The 18,893-nt window shown below is 35.3% G+C and overlaps 1 protein-coding gene across 4 annotated transcripts; it reads left to right on the top strand.

The window, feature by feature from the left end:
- The first annotated feature begins 78 nt into the window (after positions 1 to 78).
- Positions 79 to 18,606, top strand: LOC141707534 (cation/H(+) antiporter 15-like). 4 transcript variants are annotated; one of them, XR_012569092.1, is made up of 7 exons: positions 79 to 445; positions 595 to 714; positions 3,653 to 3,816; positions 4,873 to 5,329; positions 5,435 to 6,811; positions 7,948 to 8,331; positions 18,287 to 18,606. XR_012569092.1 is itself a non-coding variant. In XM_074510739.1 (7 exons), the coding sequence occupies exons 3-4, from the start codon at positions 3,789 to 3,791 to the stop codon at positions 5,244 to 5,246; spliced, it is 795 nt and encodes a 264-aa protein (XP_074366840.1). In that variant the 5' UTR covers positions 79 to 445; positions 595 to 714; positions 3,653 to 3,788; the 3' UTR covers positions 5,247 to 5,329; positions 5,435 to 6,811; positions 7,948 to 8,331; positions 18,287 to 18,606. The 4 variants fall into 4 exon arrangements, 3 of the variants coding, with proteins under 3 accessions (XP_074366840.1, XP_074366838.1, XP_074366839.1); XM_074510739.1 differs by having other exon boundaries at positions 4,480 to 5,329; XM_074510737.1 differs by having other exon boundaries at positions 3,653 to 5,329.
- Positions 18,607 to 18,893: the final 287 nt, after the last annotated feature.

The following is an 18,893-nucleotide window of genomic DNA, read 5'->3' on the forward strand; positions in this document are numbered from 1 at the left end:
CCATTCGGAATAATTTACCTCCGAAAATCAGATTACTATGTGTGCAACTGTATCAAAAAGATAGTACGAGACTATAGAGTCAAAAATGAGAGGGTATTACAATCTAACTCGCACCCCTTCCCCAGTGTTTTTCCAAGACTGAGATACGTAGTTGACCATGCCTAGATCAACTAAATCCAGTGGTCATATTTTCAAATTTTAGCTAAACAAATTGCATACCAGAAAGATTGTAATCTATATGCTCTGTTTGTTTGGAGAATAGATATGAGGTGGTGAGCAGAATACAAAAAAAGTCTGCGAAATTAAAGGTTAAAGATGAGGAAAGAGGGTTAAGTGAAAAAAGTATGCTCTGATTATTTCTAGGCTTTTATACTATCATCTTAGATAAATAACAAGCTGAGTCGATTTCCTGCGTGGAAACGGAGTTGCACTAGGTAACAACAAGGTATGTGCAAGACACTGATGGGTTTTGCTTTAAAAGGGAATTATTACTTTGGGTGTTAACAAGTTTTGCTTTTGCCTGTTGTTTATTTTGGTTTACAGAATTGAACTACATATCTATGTTGATCAATTAATTTTTTTCTTGAACTCCAGGCATAGTGACTTGCCAAACACTATCGCTTAAATTTAAATTTGACAAGCTTAAGAGGTGATAGTTCTTTCATGGAGTAGCCAAGCCAAAAGCGAGGTAATCAGTGTATCATGGCAAATCAGGTAATATAAGAATTTTCCATTATGCAGAATATGTTTTTCAGTTGTCATTATAAAATCTATTCTCTCATAAATTCCGGGTTTCTCTGAAATTCTGATGGTAATCAATGCTATGCCTTTATTACAATTATCGGCATATAAACAATGTGTCTTTTGTCATAGAATTATATCATCCATAAGTATAACATTCATTTTACTCTGTCAATGTAAGATTATTTAGATCTGGGGTAACTGTTCCCTCACCCTCATATATACAATGATTTTCACTCGCTTTGTAGATGCATATTCTGGTTATTCATTATCTTCCTTCTTCACATGTTCCATAAAATTACATCTCTGACTCTCTGTACCTTTTTGTTGAGCATAATGTGGTTTATAAAAATGTCAGGGTTACTTCATAGATGTTAGACAATTGTGCAAATGTTTCAAACTGTTTCGCACATTCTGGATGTAATTGCTCTTGAATACAAACTGCATCATGTATGAATCTCCTATTAGAAGTGTGTTCCTGTCCGAAACAGTATTTAAAAAAATTGCAGCTTGATACAAGATACAGTTCTGATATTCACAAGAAAAAGCAAGTACATCAAGATAGTATAAATACGGTCTGATGCATAATATGCTTGATTCAGTGAGCTACTTGTAACTTGAAATGATTTAATCCAGACAACATTATGCTTATGCATACCAGATTTAACTTCATGTAACATGTCATATATATAGAAAGACTCGCAGTTTTCATGTTATTGATCACAAGAAAGTCACAATGCAATTATCACTCCACCTCGAATGAAGACTGACCTTTTCAGTGGTAACTACAGAATAGATTCTCCTACAGGTTCTATAATCCTCTCCCATTATGCATGTCATCTCACTTTTTTCCCTTACAAATTGATGATATTACAAATATCCACCACCTAAAGATTGTCATGTTCAAATGCTCACATACTTTCTGGCAAGTTCTAGTACTCGGAAGATAAAAAAAAATATCGTTTATGAACATAGATATGTTGTATTATGCTATCATTGAGGATAGCAAGAAAGAGACAAGTACAAATCTGTAAAACAAAAGAATTTACATACAGAACTATGTTTTTAGCACTCGAAGTCTCAAATTAATACTAAGCTTCTTTACAGGCACCATCATTGGTGTCTCACACCTATGACATACCATGTCTCCTATACTAGATTCATGTTATCAAAAAGAATTCTCTCACTGTTTCCAAACTCTCTAATAGTTGCAATTCTTTCTTCAAGATCACAATATAAAAGCCTTGAAAATCTTGTGGTTTCGAATCAGATTTCCTGCAAAAGTTACATCTTCAACAACATCCATCCCTCAAAAAAAGTGTCTTTCACAGATGTGATACGTTGGTGCATCGCTGCAAGCGCACAAATTGTTCTCTGCTTGTGTCTCAGCATTACTCACATTGTTCAAATTCTTTATAGAGACTTTGAGTTAAATCAGTTTACACTATATTTGGTTCCCTAATAAGCGATAACTATTTCACCTGGATACTTTCCATGTTGCAGTTCTTCGTATTATGCACACTTTTGTATGTGTCTTTTATTAATCTCTGCAAATATTCTAGCTACTAATTTGGTATGAAAATCAAGGAGTTCAATTGATTCCCTGCACTCATATTTCTCCTTATTAGAACACTGATCAAAAGTTTTTCCCGGAAAAAAAAAGATGAAGAAGAATATATGATCCTAATGATATAGGAAAGTTGAGCCTTCATAAAAAAATAGTTTAAACATGACTCCTGGTAAAGCTAACAACAATCTAAATGGAAGATAGCACATACTTAAAGCTTTGCTTTTCACACAATCGTTTTATAGATTCATTCGAGCATTCTTCATAACTTGCATTAGCAAGCTCTTGCCACACTGCCTCCACTGTCAAACTCTATAGGAGAAGTTTCAGTTAAATAGAGAGCCATGAAAGACCCGCAAACCAAAGAGAAAAGTTCATACCATTTCCCGCCTTTCATGTTTCTCCCTGTGTAGCAACGCGAGTCAAAGCATAGAATGAGCCTGCATAACAACGCATGAGTATTGAGTTGGATCATTCAGTTTTTTGGCAGTAAATGTCTTAGTAGAAGTCATTTCAAATTTCGATTGCATGCAGCATGCTTATACAATATTATACAGTCAGTCACTCACGGTCACAGAGGCTCATAATTAGTTGAGTTAGAGTAGTAGTCTTTTTCATATGGTCCCTCCTCTATTTTCTGTATGGTGCGGTTGCATGCTATGTCCTAACAATTATTCATATCTTATTTTGCTATACTATTTCTGTCTGTTGGACCAATTATATCATGCACTTTCAGGTTCCATGCTATTTTTGTTTGATGCTTTTCTACAATTGGCCTATTATTATTGCATAGATTCATCAGGTCATATTATTGTTGCGTTGGTTAAATTGTCATCTCAAGATCAAATCACAGAAAATAGTTATTAATACAATAATTTGCTTATTATTTTCTATATTGTTTATGAGGTGACTTGTCAAGAGGACAACTTAATTATTTTAAGAATATTAATCATGATTTAAATCATGAAATATAACATTTATTGTAAACAAAATAACATCATACTCATACGTACCACTCTCTCGAACAGAAAGGTATATAATTAAGTAGAAAATTTTCAAAAAGATTTAAGCTAAACGGAGCTATAAATTTAGCAACAATAAAAGAATAAAGAATAAATAAATAGCTACAATATTAATTTCTTTTTTCTGGCTTTACTGAAAATTACACACAAGTTAAAAAGCTTACACGTATTCTAATTATCTATAGTAGCACCAGGTTATTTATAACAACTTATCAGGATCAAGAAAATGGAACGTTATTAATTTGCAAATTATGAATTATGCCTCGCCTCACTGTAAGCAAATTACAATTGCACTAGAAAATGATAAGTTTTTTTTTTTCAGAATAATTAATCTTTCCTTGGTGAAGATGCACTTAAAAATGAGTGATCAATGAATAGACAACTGGCCAGCAGCAGTGTTGCAAATTTCACCGGAGAAACAAAATGACACAGGACACTCCGTCTGTTATTCACCGACGATGATAACAACGAATGGAATATGGCAAGGTGATAACCCATTGGATTATTCTTTACCTCTTTTCATTTTGCAAGTCACATTGGTGGTCAGCATAACTCGTGTTCATCTTGAAACCCCTTCGCCAGCCTCGGGTTATCTCTGATATTCTAGCAAGTACTTTGATTTAGCATGCTAAAGCACGTAACATTTCAAAAAAAAAATTGTCACTATAGTTTCTGGGGTCGTGGTTCCTAACAAGAGATATTTGTAATCATCTTTCTGCCAAAAAATTTCATGAATACGTTTAACACGGGAATCTGAGCTGAATACAAGTGGTCATGTCACTCTATCCATCCTTACATTTTGGTTTTAGGGGTTTGTTCTATCAGTGAAAATTTTCGCTTGACGTAGATCACTGCCCTTGTTTTTTTTGTGAGTGTTGCTTGAATATTACCGAGTTTATAAAATGATGCATGAAAATTATTGAGTTCACGATTTGGATCATGGAAATATTTTTCGAAAAATATACAAATAAATTTCTATATTAATCTGTTTTGTGTGTGAGTGTCAACAGAGAGGAATTATATTAGGTCCATCAGTGTTAGGAAAAAGTGCCAAATTTGCCGACGCATTGTTTCCAAGAAGAAGTGTAATGGTTCTTGAAACAATGGCTAATATTGGTCTTCTTTACTTTCTTTTCATTGTTGGAGTAGAAATGGACATAATTTCAATCAAACGAACGGGAAAAAAGGCGATACTTATTGCTATTGCTGGTATGATCTCGCCTTTCTTGTTAGGTGTGTCGTTCTCGTTTTTCCTAGGCCAAAAAACACAGATGGTAAAACAAGGGACTTTTATACTTTTTCTTGGAGTTGAACTCTCTGTCACTGCATTCCCGGTGTTAGCTCGAATTCTAGCAGAACTCAAACTACTCAACAAAGAAATCAGGCAAATAGCAATGTCTTCGGCTCTTGTAAATGATATTGTGGCATGGACTGTATTAGCCTTTGCAATTGCAATGTCTGAGAATAATACTAATTTGACATTAGCTTCTTTCTGGATGATAATTTCAAGTGTAGTATTTGTTATATTTTGTATATTTGTAGTCCGTCCGACAATAACTTGGACGATAAGAAGAACCCCAGAAGGCGAAATCATTGGTGAGTTCAACATGTGTCTAATTCTCACTGGAGTGATGATTTGTGGCTTTATAACGGATGCTATTGGAACACATTCTGTATTTGGAGCTTTTGTTTTTGGATTAGTTATTCCGAGTGGACCACTAGTCGTTACACTCATCGAAAGGCTTGAAGATTTTGTTTCAGGACTTTTACTACCAATCTTCTTTGCTATTAGTGGTTTAAAGACAGAATTCTCAGCAAATCAAGGAGCGGGAACTTGGGGAGCATTGGTTATTGTGATAGTTCTTGAATGTTTAGGAAAAGTTCCAGGAACAGCTCTTGTTGCTGTTTACTACTGAATGCCAATTTCTGAAGGCATCTTGCTAATGACACCAAAGGCCTCGTGGAGATGATCGTCCTTAATGTTCGCAAGGACCAAAAGGTGCGCACTAGTTAGCTATAAATGATTTTATTTATCCATGGATCTATTAGACATACTAAAGTGAGGACCAAGAATGTATAATTTGTTAGTGAATACGATATGCAGGTACTAGATGAGAAGTCATTTGCAATAGTGGTAATCGTAGTTGTGGTTATGACGGGAAGTGTTACCCCAATTGTGACAACAATATACAGGCCAGCGACAAAGTTTGCCCCTTACAAAAGAAGGACAATACAGAGGACTAAACGAGATGGCGAGTTTAAAGTTTTATCCTGCATTCACACTCCAAGAAATGTACCAACAATCATCAATCTAATAGAGGCGTCACATCTATGCAAAAAATCTCCAATATGCATATATGTACTCCATCTAGTCGAATTAACAGGCCGAGCCTCTGCAAATGTTAATTATCCACAACACCAAAAAGTCAGGCCCTGCTGCTAATCGGACCCAAGCTCAGTCAGATCATATCATCAGTGCATTCAAGAGCTACGAACATCATGCAAATTGTATTACAGTACAACCTCTAACAGCCATTTCACCGTACTCCACGATGCACAAAGATATATGTAACGTTGCTGAAGATAAGCGTGTGGCCTTGATCATAATTCCGTTTCATAAGCAACAAATGGTTGATGGCGGAATGGAAATCCTGAATCCATCTTTTCGTACGTATTGCAGTTAATATCCTGATTATCAACTCATTAAGCATAATGCACCTGTACACGTGCTTAATGAACATATTTACTTATTTTCCAGCACAATAAAACTAGCCAGTATGATCTTGCTGTTCTTGGTGGACCACCTCTTTTGTCTACACCTGAATCTCTCATCCTAAGTAGTGGTCCTTCCTCTTTGTCCAGTCCTACAGTTTATCTTATTCATGTACTAGGAGGGCAGCATAGTCTTCATATTAGTAGTTTGTTAGAGTAATGGACAAGGGGATGAGTCCTGATTCTGCTATATAGTGCTAAGGGCATTGTATTGTCTCTTTAAGCTTTGGTAATCAAGAACATCAAGAATGAGATAGTATCTTATTGTTCCCAACATCTCAGCTTTCACCATCTTTTATCATGCTTTATTAAGTTAACATGGTATGAGAGCAAGCATGAATAAGCTGTGATTCTTTGTTCTTTAAAAATGATACTTTTCCTCATTTACATTAGCTCTTTTTCAAAATTATGTGTTTGACTGTTGCCTGTATAAATTGAGTGTCTGTAATCTGCAAATTACTCAAGTATGGCAACAGGAGGGAGATTCACATTTGCTGATATGCAGAATCCTCTATTTGTACACCCATCTGATGGGCCTTTATCTATTAGTGTGCCCAAGCTGGAAGGTGCATCTAATTACAGATCCTGGAAGAGGTCTTTTGAAATACAGCTCTCCTAAAAAAGAAAACTGGATTTTGTGGATGGTTCAGTAAGGAGAAGCACTGATGATGAAACAAGTGGAGTGCAGTGGGGCACCTGCAATAATCTGGTAATTTCTTGGATTCACAATAATGTTTCTGAAACCTTTAAGAAATCTATTCTTTTCATTAACTCTGCGTGTGATATTTGTGCTCTAACTTGACAAAAAATTTGCTCTTACTCATGGCTCTAGAAAGTATAAAATCAGTAGAGATCTTTATGAAATGAAACAACATAATATGTCTGTAGCTGAATACTTCACCAACCTTAGTAGTCTGTGGGAAGAGCTTGACTCTATAAATCTATTGCCCAAAATAACCAATGTGACACCTGAAGTCAGTACTCTGTTATCAATTATTGAAAAATAAAAAGAAGAAACCAAGCTTTTCCAAATTTTAAATGGTCTGAATGATAAATATAGCCCACAGAGAAGTCAACTTCTTATGATGGCTTTTCTCCCCACTGTTGAAGTAGCATGTGCTGCTATACAACAAGAAGAATCTCGGATAGATGTCTTAGCTGTCAATGAAACCCTTGATGTTGAAATATCTGCTATGTATAGTAAGTCTGATAAGCCTTATTTCTGCACTGCTTGTAATACCAAAGGCCATACAAATGATAGATGTTGGTCAGTGATAGGTTACCCAAAATGGCACCTCAAACACAAAAAACCAAACCCAAACTTTAGATCTCACACTTCAGGACCTAGGTGGAATAGCTCAAAGCCTCAAAAAATGACTAATGTTGCACAAGGACCCATATACAAAACTGAGCAGCCCAACATTACTTTTACACCTCAACAGCTAGAACAACTCTTCAAGCTATTACCTGGAGGTTCTTCCACAAATCAAAAGGAATCAATAATTGATGATGAAATGGAACATTATTTTTCTAGCATGATAAGTTTTTGTTTCAAGCCGTAATTCAGGAAAACCTCCTTGGTCTTGCTCTGCTGCTAAATCCAATCAGTGGATCTTGGACTCTGGAGCCACAAACCACATGACTAGCTCTCTTTCTAATTTTCAAAATCCTAGACTGGCCCCTGCTAATTACAACATACACTTGCCCACTGGAGGAACATCAAACATTACACACATTGGCACTGTTCAGTTGCCTGGACTCGAGTTGAAAAATGTGCTGTTTGTGCCAACTTTCAACACAATCTCCTGTCAATTCAAAAGCTCACCAAAGACAACAATTATGCAGTCAGCTTTCAGCCAAACTCTTGTGTCATTGCTGATGCTATCACAAAAGAAATTAAAGCTGTTGGTCAAGAAGAAGGGGGACTCTACTATCTAGTGTCAACTCAAACTCAATTAGCTACTCCTGCTCACACATGCTACAGTGCCAAGATAAAAAAAGCTCAGAATAGACAACTCTTTGGCATAACAGGCTAGGTCATGCACCTATTTCAAAGCTCATCCCAGAGATCAAGCCTTACCTACTGGAGTCAACAAAAGTGTGTGTCACATGCCCTCTTGCAAAGTTCACTAAGCTACCATTTTCTTTCAGCTCTTCTCATGCAGCTAAGGCTTTCTCACTCATCCACATTGACACCTGGGGTCCATATAAAGTCTGCACCAGAGAAAGGTACAAATACTTTCTCACTATTCTTGATGATCATACTAGAATGACTTGAGTTTACTTGATGAAATTAAAGAATGATGTCTTAGAAATCCTGAAGTCTTTCTGCAATTATGTGTCAAATCACTTTAAGAAATCTGTGCAAGTTATTAGGTCTGATAATGCACTGGAATTTGATGATAGTCATTGTAAAGCTTTCTTTTCTACTAATGGTATCATATATAAAAAATCTTGTACGTATAGACCTCAGCAGAATTCTAGAGTAGAAAGAAAGCACATAAGTATACTTGAAATTGCAAGGGCATTAAGGTTTCAAGCTGGCTTAGACTTGTCTTTTTGGGGGGATTGTGTCCTAACTGCTACACACATTACGAATAGATTATCTAGCTCTGTACTTTCTAATGTCACCCCTTATGAAAAATTACATGAAAAACCAGCTGCTTATGACCATCTCAAGGTCTTTGGGTGCTTGACATTTGCTTCCCCAAATATTGCTGTAAATGATAAACTTCAACCTAGAGGCATACCATGTGTCTTAATAGGCTATCCTCCAAACACCAAAGGATACAAACTATACAATCTACTTGATAAAAATGTCTTCATATCTAGGGACACTGTGTTTCATGAACATATTCTTCCTTTCAACAAAAACTCTACTAATTGCTACATGACACCTTTACCTGTTTCGTTGCCTCATACACCATCCTTGATTCCTAATTTTGATGATGATTTGTTAATCACTCCTCCTGATGACATTGAAGACACCAATGATCCACTTACAACCACTTTGGAAACTTCTGATCACCCACAACCTCCTCTCAGAAGATCTACCAGACAAACCAAGAAACCAGTCTGGATAGGGGATTATGTCACCTCCATAAATAAAGTTGCTTCACAAGTTGTGAAACCAGTTTTTCAGTGCTTTATGAGCACTGTCACTAAGAACAATGACCCTATAACCTTCCAACAAGCCATCAAGCATCAACACTGGATTGATGCCATGAACTCTGAACTCAATGCCTTGGAAAGCAATAATACCTGGGATATCATGCCTTTACCCGCTGGAAAAAGAGTAATAGGTTGTAAGTGGCTTTTCAAAACTAAATTTCTCTCAGATGGTGCTGTAGAAAAATACAAGTCAAGACTGGTAATTCTTGGTTGCAAACAGATTTATGGTATTGACTATGGGGAAATATTTGCCCCTGTAGCCAAGATGACCACAGTAAGAGCAGTTTTAGCTGTAGCTGAAGGGTTTTTAGCACATAAACGCAGCGAAAACGTAAATTTAAATCTTAAAAAAAACCGAAACCCTCCACATGATCCATGCGAAAAATAATATATTTAATTCGTAGTTCAGTATGTTTACCTTAAGAAGTTTTATGTTAATGGAAAGATGGAGGTCTTTAATGGCGATCCAAAAACGATGAACGAAGATCCTTAGCAGCTGCTCCTCAAGTGTGAAGCACTCCACCGGTATCCACCAAGAAAACGATGTAATGAAGGAGGAGGAGATGGAGAGAATTAGAATTTTGTAAATCTTTTTGGTTGAGGCAAAAATAGGGTCTATAATAGTATATTTATAGGCAAAATTTTCAGCTGAAAATTTTCCCATAAAATATTATTATTATTAACCCTTTATTATTCTCACTAATAATTAAAATACCTTTTAATTATTAATCCTTTTTCTGAACTCTTTAGAAATAACTCTCTCACTTGATTTAATTTGCAAAACTTAAATTCTTAATTAATAATATTAAGAACCTTTTCTTAATTAATTTATAATCAATTAAATCTCATTTAATCAATTATTAAATTTTCCAATTAATTATTTATTTCATAAATAAATAATTATCATCCATTATTAATTAATTCCTCCACCATTAAATCATTCTCTTTTATGGTGTGACCCTGTAGGTTCAATATTAAGGCGGTAGTAGAAATAAATAATAATAAAACTATTTTATCATTATTTATATAAATTCTCTAATTCATTAAATATGATTAATTAATTAATCATATTTATTCTACATCGTGAGGGATACTTCTCAGCATATCACGACTATCAGGATAATACGAATTCTCTGCTTAGAATACCAAGAACCTATTCAGTGAGTAGTTACTGTACAATCAATTCCTTCTACCCTGCAATGTCACGATTAAATACAAGGCATGGAACTTGTGTCAAGCCTATCTTATTTAATCACTTGCTTTCCCATTCACTATACTTAGTTCTATTTAATGTAAATTAGAAACTCCTTTCTAATTTCATTCACTCTGGCCAGAGATTCCTGAACTAACATAAGTGGATCAACATTGAACATTCTCTTTCTATACTGGAAGGGGTAGATCCTTTATTGATCATACACTATCTTCGTGTACAAATTCCTATACCCAGTAGAGCCCTTATAATTGTCCCTTGAGACTAAGAACTAAACCAAAGCATAGTTCAGTGTACATAAGATGACTATGATGACCTCAAGTCTAAGGATACTTGTACAACTATCACTATGTGAACAACTGCTGACACATGAGTGAACTACATCAGTTGTTCAGGTGTGTGAGTCATGTTCAGTGAACTTATTCTATAATAAGCACCTACATACTAGCTATAGTATCACCACACAAATGTCTATGAGAACAGACATCCTTCATAATGAAGCAAGCATAGTATGTACCGATCTTTGCGGATTATTAATTACCAGTTAGTAATCCTATGACCAGGAACTATTTAAGTTTAGAGTTATCATCTTTTAGGTCTCATTATTATGATCTCATCACAATCCATAAAAAGCTTTACTCTAAACTGTGGTATATCTTATTTAAACATTTAAATAGATAGAGCCCACAATAAAAATAAAATAAGTCTTTTATTATATCAATGAAATCAAAACAGATTACATAAAAGTTATTCCTAAATCCTCATACATGATTGGACCTAGGACACATCTATTTCAATCTCCCACTTATACTAAAGCCAATCACTCTGGTATCTAATACCCATCTTGTTTTTATGACGATCAAAGTGACTTTGAGAAAGTGGCTTTGTGAGTGGGTCTGCTACATTGTTATGTGTGTCAACTCTCTTGATGTCTCCTCTTTCAATACAATACAAGAAATGTTACCGCGCTCCCACTAACCTTCTTGTAGACACATGGTTCATCTATGTTTTTGATAAAACCAAACTTTTTGATTGTCTCATCAAAATGGATGTTCCATCTACGAGAAGCTTGCCTTAAACCATATATGGTTCGCAGCAGCTTACACACTAGGTGTTCATTTCCCTTGGAAAGAAAACCCTCTGGCTGTGTCATATACACTTCCTCCTCAAGTTCCCCATTGAGGAAGGCCGTTTTCACGTCCATTTGCTAGATCTCATAGTCGTAGTAAGCAGCAATCGCAAGCAAAATCCGAATTGATTTTAACAGGGCTACAGGCGAAAAAGTTTCATCAAAGTCAATCCCTTGCCTTTGCTTGAATCCTTTTGCCACGAGCCTGGCCTTATAGGTCTCCACCTGACCATCTGCTCCAATCTTTCTCTTATATACCCACTTGCACCCAATAGGCTTAACACCTTCAGGCGCCTGAACCAGAGTCCATACTTGGTTGGTATACATAGATTCCATTTCGGATTTCATGACACTATGCCATTTCTCTGAGTCAACACTACTCATAGCCTCATTATAGGTCACAGGGTCATCATCATCAATGATTGACAACTCATTTCCATTCTCAATGACAAGGCCATAATACCTCTCAGGTTGGCGAGACACTCTCCCTGTCCTACGAATGGGCTGTTCCACAGAAGGTTGTTCAGTCTGAACAGGTGTTTCCACTTGATCCGTAGTAGTTTGTGCTTTTTGAACTTCATCAAGTTCAATTTTGCTCCCACTGTTTCCTTCAAGGATAAACTCCTTTTCCAAGAAGGTAGCATGTCTGGAGACAAACACCCGATGATCGGTGTAAAAGTAATACCCCAAAGTCTCTTTAGGATATCCCACAAAATTACATTTTACGGATCGAGATTCCAGCTTATCTGGGTCAACTTTCTTGACATAAGCTGGACATCCCCAAATTTTAACGTGTTTAAGACTCAGTTTCCTTTCTTTCCATATCTCATATGGAGCTTGAGGAACAGATTTGAAAGGCACCTTATTCAGTAAATATGTTGAGGTTTCCAATGCATAACCCCATAGGAATACTGGAAGATTCGCATAGCTCATCATGGACCGAACCATGTCTAACAAAGTTCGATTTCTCCTTTTAGATACCCCATTTAACTGTGGAATATATGGAGGAGTCCACTGGGAGACTATACCATTTTCTTTGAGATAATCAAGAAACTCTCCATTCAAGTATTCACCACCTCGATCGGATCGAAGAGTTATAATACTGTGTTTGGTTTGTTTCTCCACTTCATGTTTATATTCTTTGAACTTTTCAAAGGCTTCAGACTTGTGTTTCATCAAATACACATATCCAAATATAGATCTATCATCTATGAAAGTAATGAAGTACGAAAATCCACCCATGGCTTGCGTAGACATTGGTCCACATACATCTGTGTGTACCAATCCTAGCAAATTTGCAGCCCTCTCTCCATGTCCACTAAATGGAGATTTAGTCATTTTACCCAATAGACAAGACTCGCATGTAGGATATGATTCAAAATCAAAGGGGTCAAGTAACCCTTCCTTATGCAATGTCCGCAGTCTGTTTTCACTAATATGACCTAGCCTACAATACCATAAATAGGTCAGATTTTCATCATCTCGTTTTCTTTTATTAGTTTGTTCAATCTGAAGTGAATCATGCTCTACGTCACATACATACAGACCATTATTTATAATACCACATCCATAAAGAATATTATCTCTAAGGATAGAACATTCATTATTCTTAATAATAAATGAAAAACCAGCCAAATCCAACTTAGGGATAGAAACAATATTCCTCACAATAGAGGGAACGTAATAACAATTATTCAAAATAATAGCCTTGCCCGTAGGCATATGTAAACTAAATGATCCTACAGATATGGCCGCAACCCTTGCTCCATTGCCCATACGCAAAATCACCTCATCTTTTTCAAGAGTCCTACTTCCCTTTAGTCCTTGCAACGAATTGCAAATATGAGAACCACAGGCGGTATCTAATACCCAAGTAGAAATTTGACCTAGTGACATATTAACTTCGATCATGAACATGCCTGAATCAGAAGCGGTAGTCTTACTACCCTTCTTCTTCTTCAATTCTGCAAGGTAAACCTTGCAGTTCCTCTTCCAGTGCCCCAACTTGTTACAGTGAAAACAAACAGCTAAATTAGGACCAGTCAACTTGTGAGCATCTAGTATGCTTCGGAGTGATAGTGCAGAAGACATGACGAATATAGTAAATCGGTAAATGATAATCACATAACAACACTTAGAAAATATTCAATTTCATTTCAAAACACTATATGAATCGGGTCTTTATTCATAAGTGTCTCCCACTAGTTTATCTAATTTTTTTCAACCCCCTAAGTGAAAATTAAGCATTCATAATGCTAGTGGGAATGGGATCCTACATTCCATCACACAACCTCGGCTGTGGCACGAAACGTCATGTGATGTTCAATAGGCAGACAACTCTTGTCAATTACATCTTATATTATTCCCTAATATAACTTTAGCCTCTTGAATAATTGAGTCACGGCTGTGGCACGACAAACTCAATATTCTAAGTCAAGTCTAACCCAACATTTCGTACAATTAAATCAGTCTCCAACGGCCCACGACTGTGGCATGTACCGACCTTTAGATTCTAATTCAATGTACACATCTCTATGTAATAGACAAGTATTTCTTATTTCGAAATCAAAGCCCTCGGCTGTAGCACGAAACGACAATGATTTAAAAATAAGAACCACTTTCTACCATGTTGGAAGGCTATGACCGACACAAGCCCGTTGTGTCATTGGCCAATTACTACTTGATATTATTTAATTTTAGTGGGATTATATTACGTTACAATCATAATCATATTATAAAGAGATTCTTCCTTTTAAATTAAATATTTCAAATCAATAATCGATAATCAGATGATTCCCAGATCGGGTGGAGCATTGTCAAGAGGCGTCACTTAATAACCCTTTCTTACAGATATAAATCTGTTGTTGACAGAATCATCCTTTCTCTCAATATTGAAAATTCATATTCAATTACGTGTTTCATAAATACAAGAATCTCATGATCGTATTCATAATATTATTGTTAAGGCAAGAAACGATTCTTATTCTAGATTTTCTATAGCACGCCTTATATTGATTTAAGTTCATCTAAACCTATCATCGCATGGTAAATATAGGCATATATCTCATATATAAAATTAAATAAACAAGTAAATGTAAAGTGTAATAAAGTAAATGTGTTTTGTTATGGCCCCATCCTATGTGATCTTTATCAAGCTCATGATAAAGATCAAGGTCAATCTAATATGGTGATGGAAATAAATACAACTACTTATTACATAAGTCTTCTTCTTTGTTTAGACTTCTTGTATGCCTCGTCTTCTTCTTTGTATCACCTCCATTGGATAGCCTTCTTGAGTCTTCAATTACATTACATGATTGAAAGTAAAACTAATATAATGAACTTACAAGAATAACTCGAGTTACATTCGAGATTTATGATTACAAAGATTGACGACATGCAAGTCGTATTTAAAACCAAAACCAAAACCATTACACTATGGTCGAAAGGCCATAACCATCCACCATGCTCATACAACACATAAAAGCATGTTAAAACACATAATCTGATCTTAACATATCATATTATCCATGATCTAATCATAAAAAGAAAATATGAAAAAAATCAGAAAAATCAGAATCAAATCAGAAAAACAAGAATCACTATTTACGGGCAATAAACGACGTCAAACGCCTTACAGACGAGTCGTTGATAGCTTTAGTTATCATTTTTGTTCAGACGCTCGTTTACCTATGGAATAGGGTATTCGTTTGCGTAAATCGGACACCAGACCCAGATTTCAGCAAATCTGCAGCAGCCAATTCAGAATCTGTATCTAATATGATTTTCATAATTAGAAGAAACATAAATCATGTATATATCAGTATATATACAGATTACATAATCATCTTATGATTATACAACTCACATGAATATCATATATTCAAAACCATACATATATAAGCATATTATATCAACATCAAATCATGGCGAATCACGTACATGCTCATATATCGAAAACAGTTAAACACATAAACGAATTAAAAACTTTTTGCAAGTAACTATGATACCATTGAAGGGTTTTTAGCACATAAATGCAGTGAAAACGTAAATTTAAATCTTAAAAAAAAAAAACGAAACCCTCCGCAGGATCCATGCGAAAAATAATATTTAATTTGTAGTTCATTATGTTTACCTTAAGAAGCTTTACGTTAATGGAAAGATGGAGGTCTTTAATGGCGATCCAAAAACGATGAACGGAGATCCTTAGTAGCTGCTCCTCAAGCGTGAAGCACTCCACCGGAATCCACCAAGAAAACGATGTAATGAAGAAGGAGGAGATGGAGAGAATTAGGGTTTTTTGTAAATCTTTTTGGTTGAGGCAAAAATATGGTCTATAATAGTATATTTATAGGCAAAATTTTCAGCTGAAAATTTTCCCATAAAATATTATTATTATTAACCCTTTATTATTCTCACTAATAATTAAAACACCTTTTAGTTATTAATCCTTATTCTAAACTCTTTAGAAATAATTCTCTCACTTGATTTAATTTTCAAAAATTAAATTCTTAATTAATAATATTAAGAACCTTTTCTTAATTAATTTATAATCAATTAAATCTCATTTAATCAATTATTAAATTTGCCAATTAATTATTTATTTCATAAATAAATAATTATCAGCCATTATTAATTAATTCCTCCACCATTAAATCATTCTCTTTTATGGTGTGACCCTGTAGGTTCAATATTAAGGCGGTAGTAGAAATAAATAATAATAAAATTATTTTATCATTATTTATATAAATTCTCTAATTCATTAAATATGATTAATTAATTAATCATATTTATTCTACATCGTGAGGGATACTTCTCAGCATATCGCGACTATCCGGATAATACGAATTCACTGCTTAGAATACCAAGAACCTATTCAGTGAGTAGTTACCGTACAATCAATTCCTTCTACCCTGCAATGTCACGATTAAATACAAGGCATGGAACTTGTGTCAAGCCTATCTTATTTAATCACTTGCTTTCCCATTCACTATGCTTAGTTCTATTTAATGTAAATTAGAAACTCCTTTCTAATTTTATTCACTCTGGCTAGAGATTCCTGAACTAACATAAGTGGATCAGCATTGAACATTCTCTTCCTACACTGGAAGGGGTAGATCCTTTATTGATCATACACTATCTTCATGTACAAATTCCTATACCCAGTAGAGCCCTTATAATTGTCCCTTGAGACTAAGAACTAAACCAAAGCATAGTTCAGTGTACATAAGATGACTATGATGACCTCAAGTCTAAGGATACTTGTACAACTATCACTATGTGAACAACTGTTGACACGTGAGTGAACTCCATCAGTTGTTCAGCTGTGTGAGTCATGTTCAGTGAACTTATTCTATAATAAGCACGTACATACTAGCTATAGTGTCACCACACAAATGTCTATGAGAACAGACATCCTTCATAATGAAGCAAGCATAGTATGTACCGATCTTTGCGTTTTATTAATTACCAGTTAGTAATCCTACGACCAGGAACTATTTAAGTTTAGAGTTATCATATTTTAGGTCTCATTATTATGATCTCATTACAATCCATAAAAAGCTTTACTCTAAACTGTGGTATATCTTATTTAAATATTTAAATAGATAGAGCCCGTAATAAAAACAAAACAAGTCTTTTATTAATATCAATGAAATCAAAACATATTACATAAAAGTTATTCCTAAATCCTCATACATGATTGGACTTAGGACACATCTCTTTCAGTAGCTGCTATTTACAATTGGCATGCTATTCAGATGGATGTCACCAATGCATTTTTGTATGGTGACCTCCATGAGGTTGTATACATGAAGCTTCCTACAGGTTACACTGGCCTTGGCAGCAGAATCTCCTTAACAACAGATTACAAGTCCAACTCTTCATCCACTCTGGTCTGCAAATTGAAGAAATCACTCTATGGGCTCAAGCAAGCCCCCAGAAACTGATTCAGCAAACTTTGTGTTCACCTGCAAAACTCTGGTTACAAACAGTACAAATTAGACTACATCCTGTTCACTTCTGCTTCAGACACCACTATCACCTTAATCTTGGTCTATGTTGATGACTTACTAATTGTTGGGAACTCGATGTCCACCATCAACACTCTTAAGAATGTGTTGTCAATCTCATCCACATACCGGTCAAGCAGCATAATTATCTTCTACATAAGCTTGGCACTTCTGTTCCACCTCCAATGCAACTTGAGGGGGAATATTGCAGTTAATATCCTGATTATCAACTCATTAAGCATAATGCACCTGTGCACGTGCTTAATGAATATAATTACTTATTTTCCAGCATAATAAAACTAGCCAGTATGATCTTGCTGTTCTTGGTGGACCACCTTTTTTGTCTACACCTGTATCTCTAATCCTAAGTAGTGGTCCTTCCTCTTTGTCCAGTCCTGCAGTTTATCTTATTCATGTACAAGGAGGGCAGCATAGTCTTCATATTAGTAGTTTGTTAGAGTAATGGACAAGAGGATGAGTCCTGATTCTGCTATATAGTGCTAAGGGCATTGTATTGTCTCTTTAAGCTTTGGTAATTAAGAACATCAGGAATGAGATAGTATCTTTTTGTTCCCAACATCTCAACTTTCACCATCTTTTATCGTGCTTTATTAAGTTAACACATTAGGTCAAATGATAACATTCACGATCTATTTATTGTAGGAAGAGGACGAGGATCCGTTTCACCACTAACAACGGGTTTAACAGATTGGAGCGAATGTCCAGAACTCGGGGGTAATAGGGGATTTATTGGCTTCTTCAGATTTTGCAGCTACTGGTTCGGTGCTGGTTGTTCAACAATATGTTGGCATGCCATCAGCTAACACTACTGCAGAAACTTACACCAGATACTCCACAATGAGTAACTGAATTTAGCAACTCTACTGTAACTCAGCGAACGCCATCGACAGCGGCTAGTGCTCTAGTTTCAAATCCGGAGATCTAGCTGATATATTTTTGTACATTTGTATTAAATATTTTTTAAAGAGTCAGTTTATTATAGAAAATTTTAGAAATATATTTATAGTTTATATTAGTTATTGCTTCTAAATTCTGCTTTTATAGTTGCTACTTATTCTGAATCCAATGACAACAAGCCAACATATGCAGTTGATGTGAAGTTTTTGTCCGTAGATACGTTTGTATATAATTATCTTCTCATTCATCGTGTATTTTTATTCATTCCGAGATTTATTTCACTTCTTGATTTCAGCATCAATACTATTTATCAGATTATCAAGTATATTAAAAAGAGTAGCGCTAAATACCC

This window comes from Apium graveolens, chromosome 2 (assembly GCF_009905375.1).
Source record: "Apium graveolens cultivar Ventura chromosome 2, ASM990537v1, whole genome shotgun sequence".
Taxonomy (NCBI): domain Eukaryota; kingdom Viridiplantae; phylum Streptophyta; class Magnoliopsida; order Apiales; family Apiaceae; genus Apium; species Apium graveolens.

Excerpts from the sequence above, each read along its gene's own strand:
- LOC141707534 (XM_074510737.1), top strand. The coding sequence starts at position 4,419 with ATGGTTCTTGAAACAATGGCTAATATTGGTCTTCTTTACTTTCTTTTC.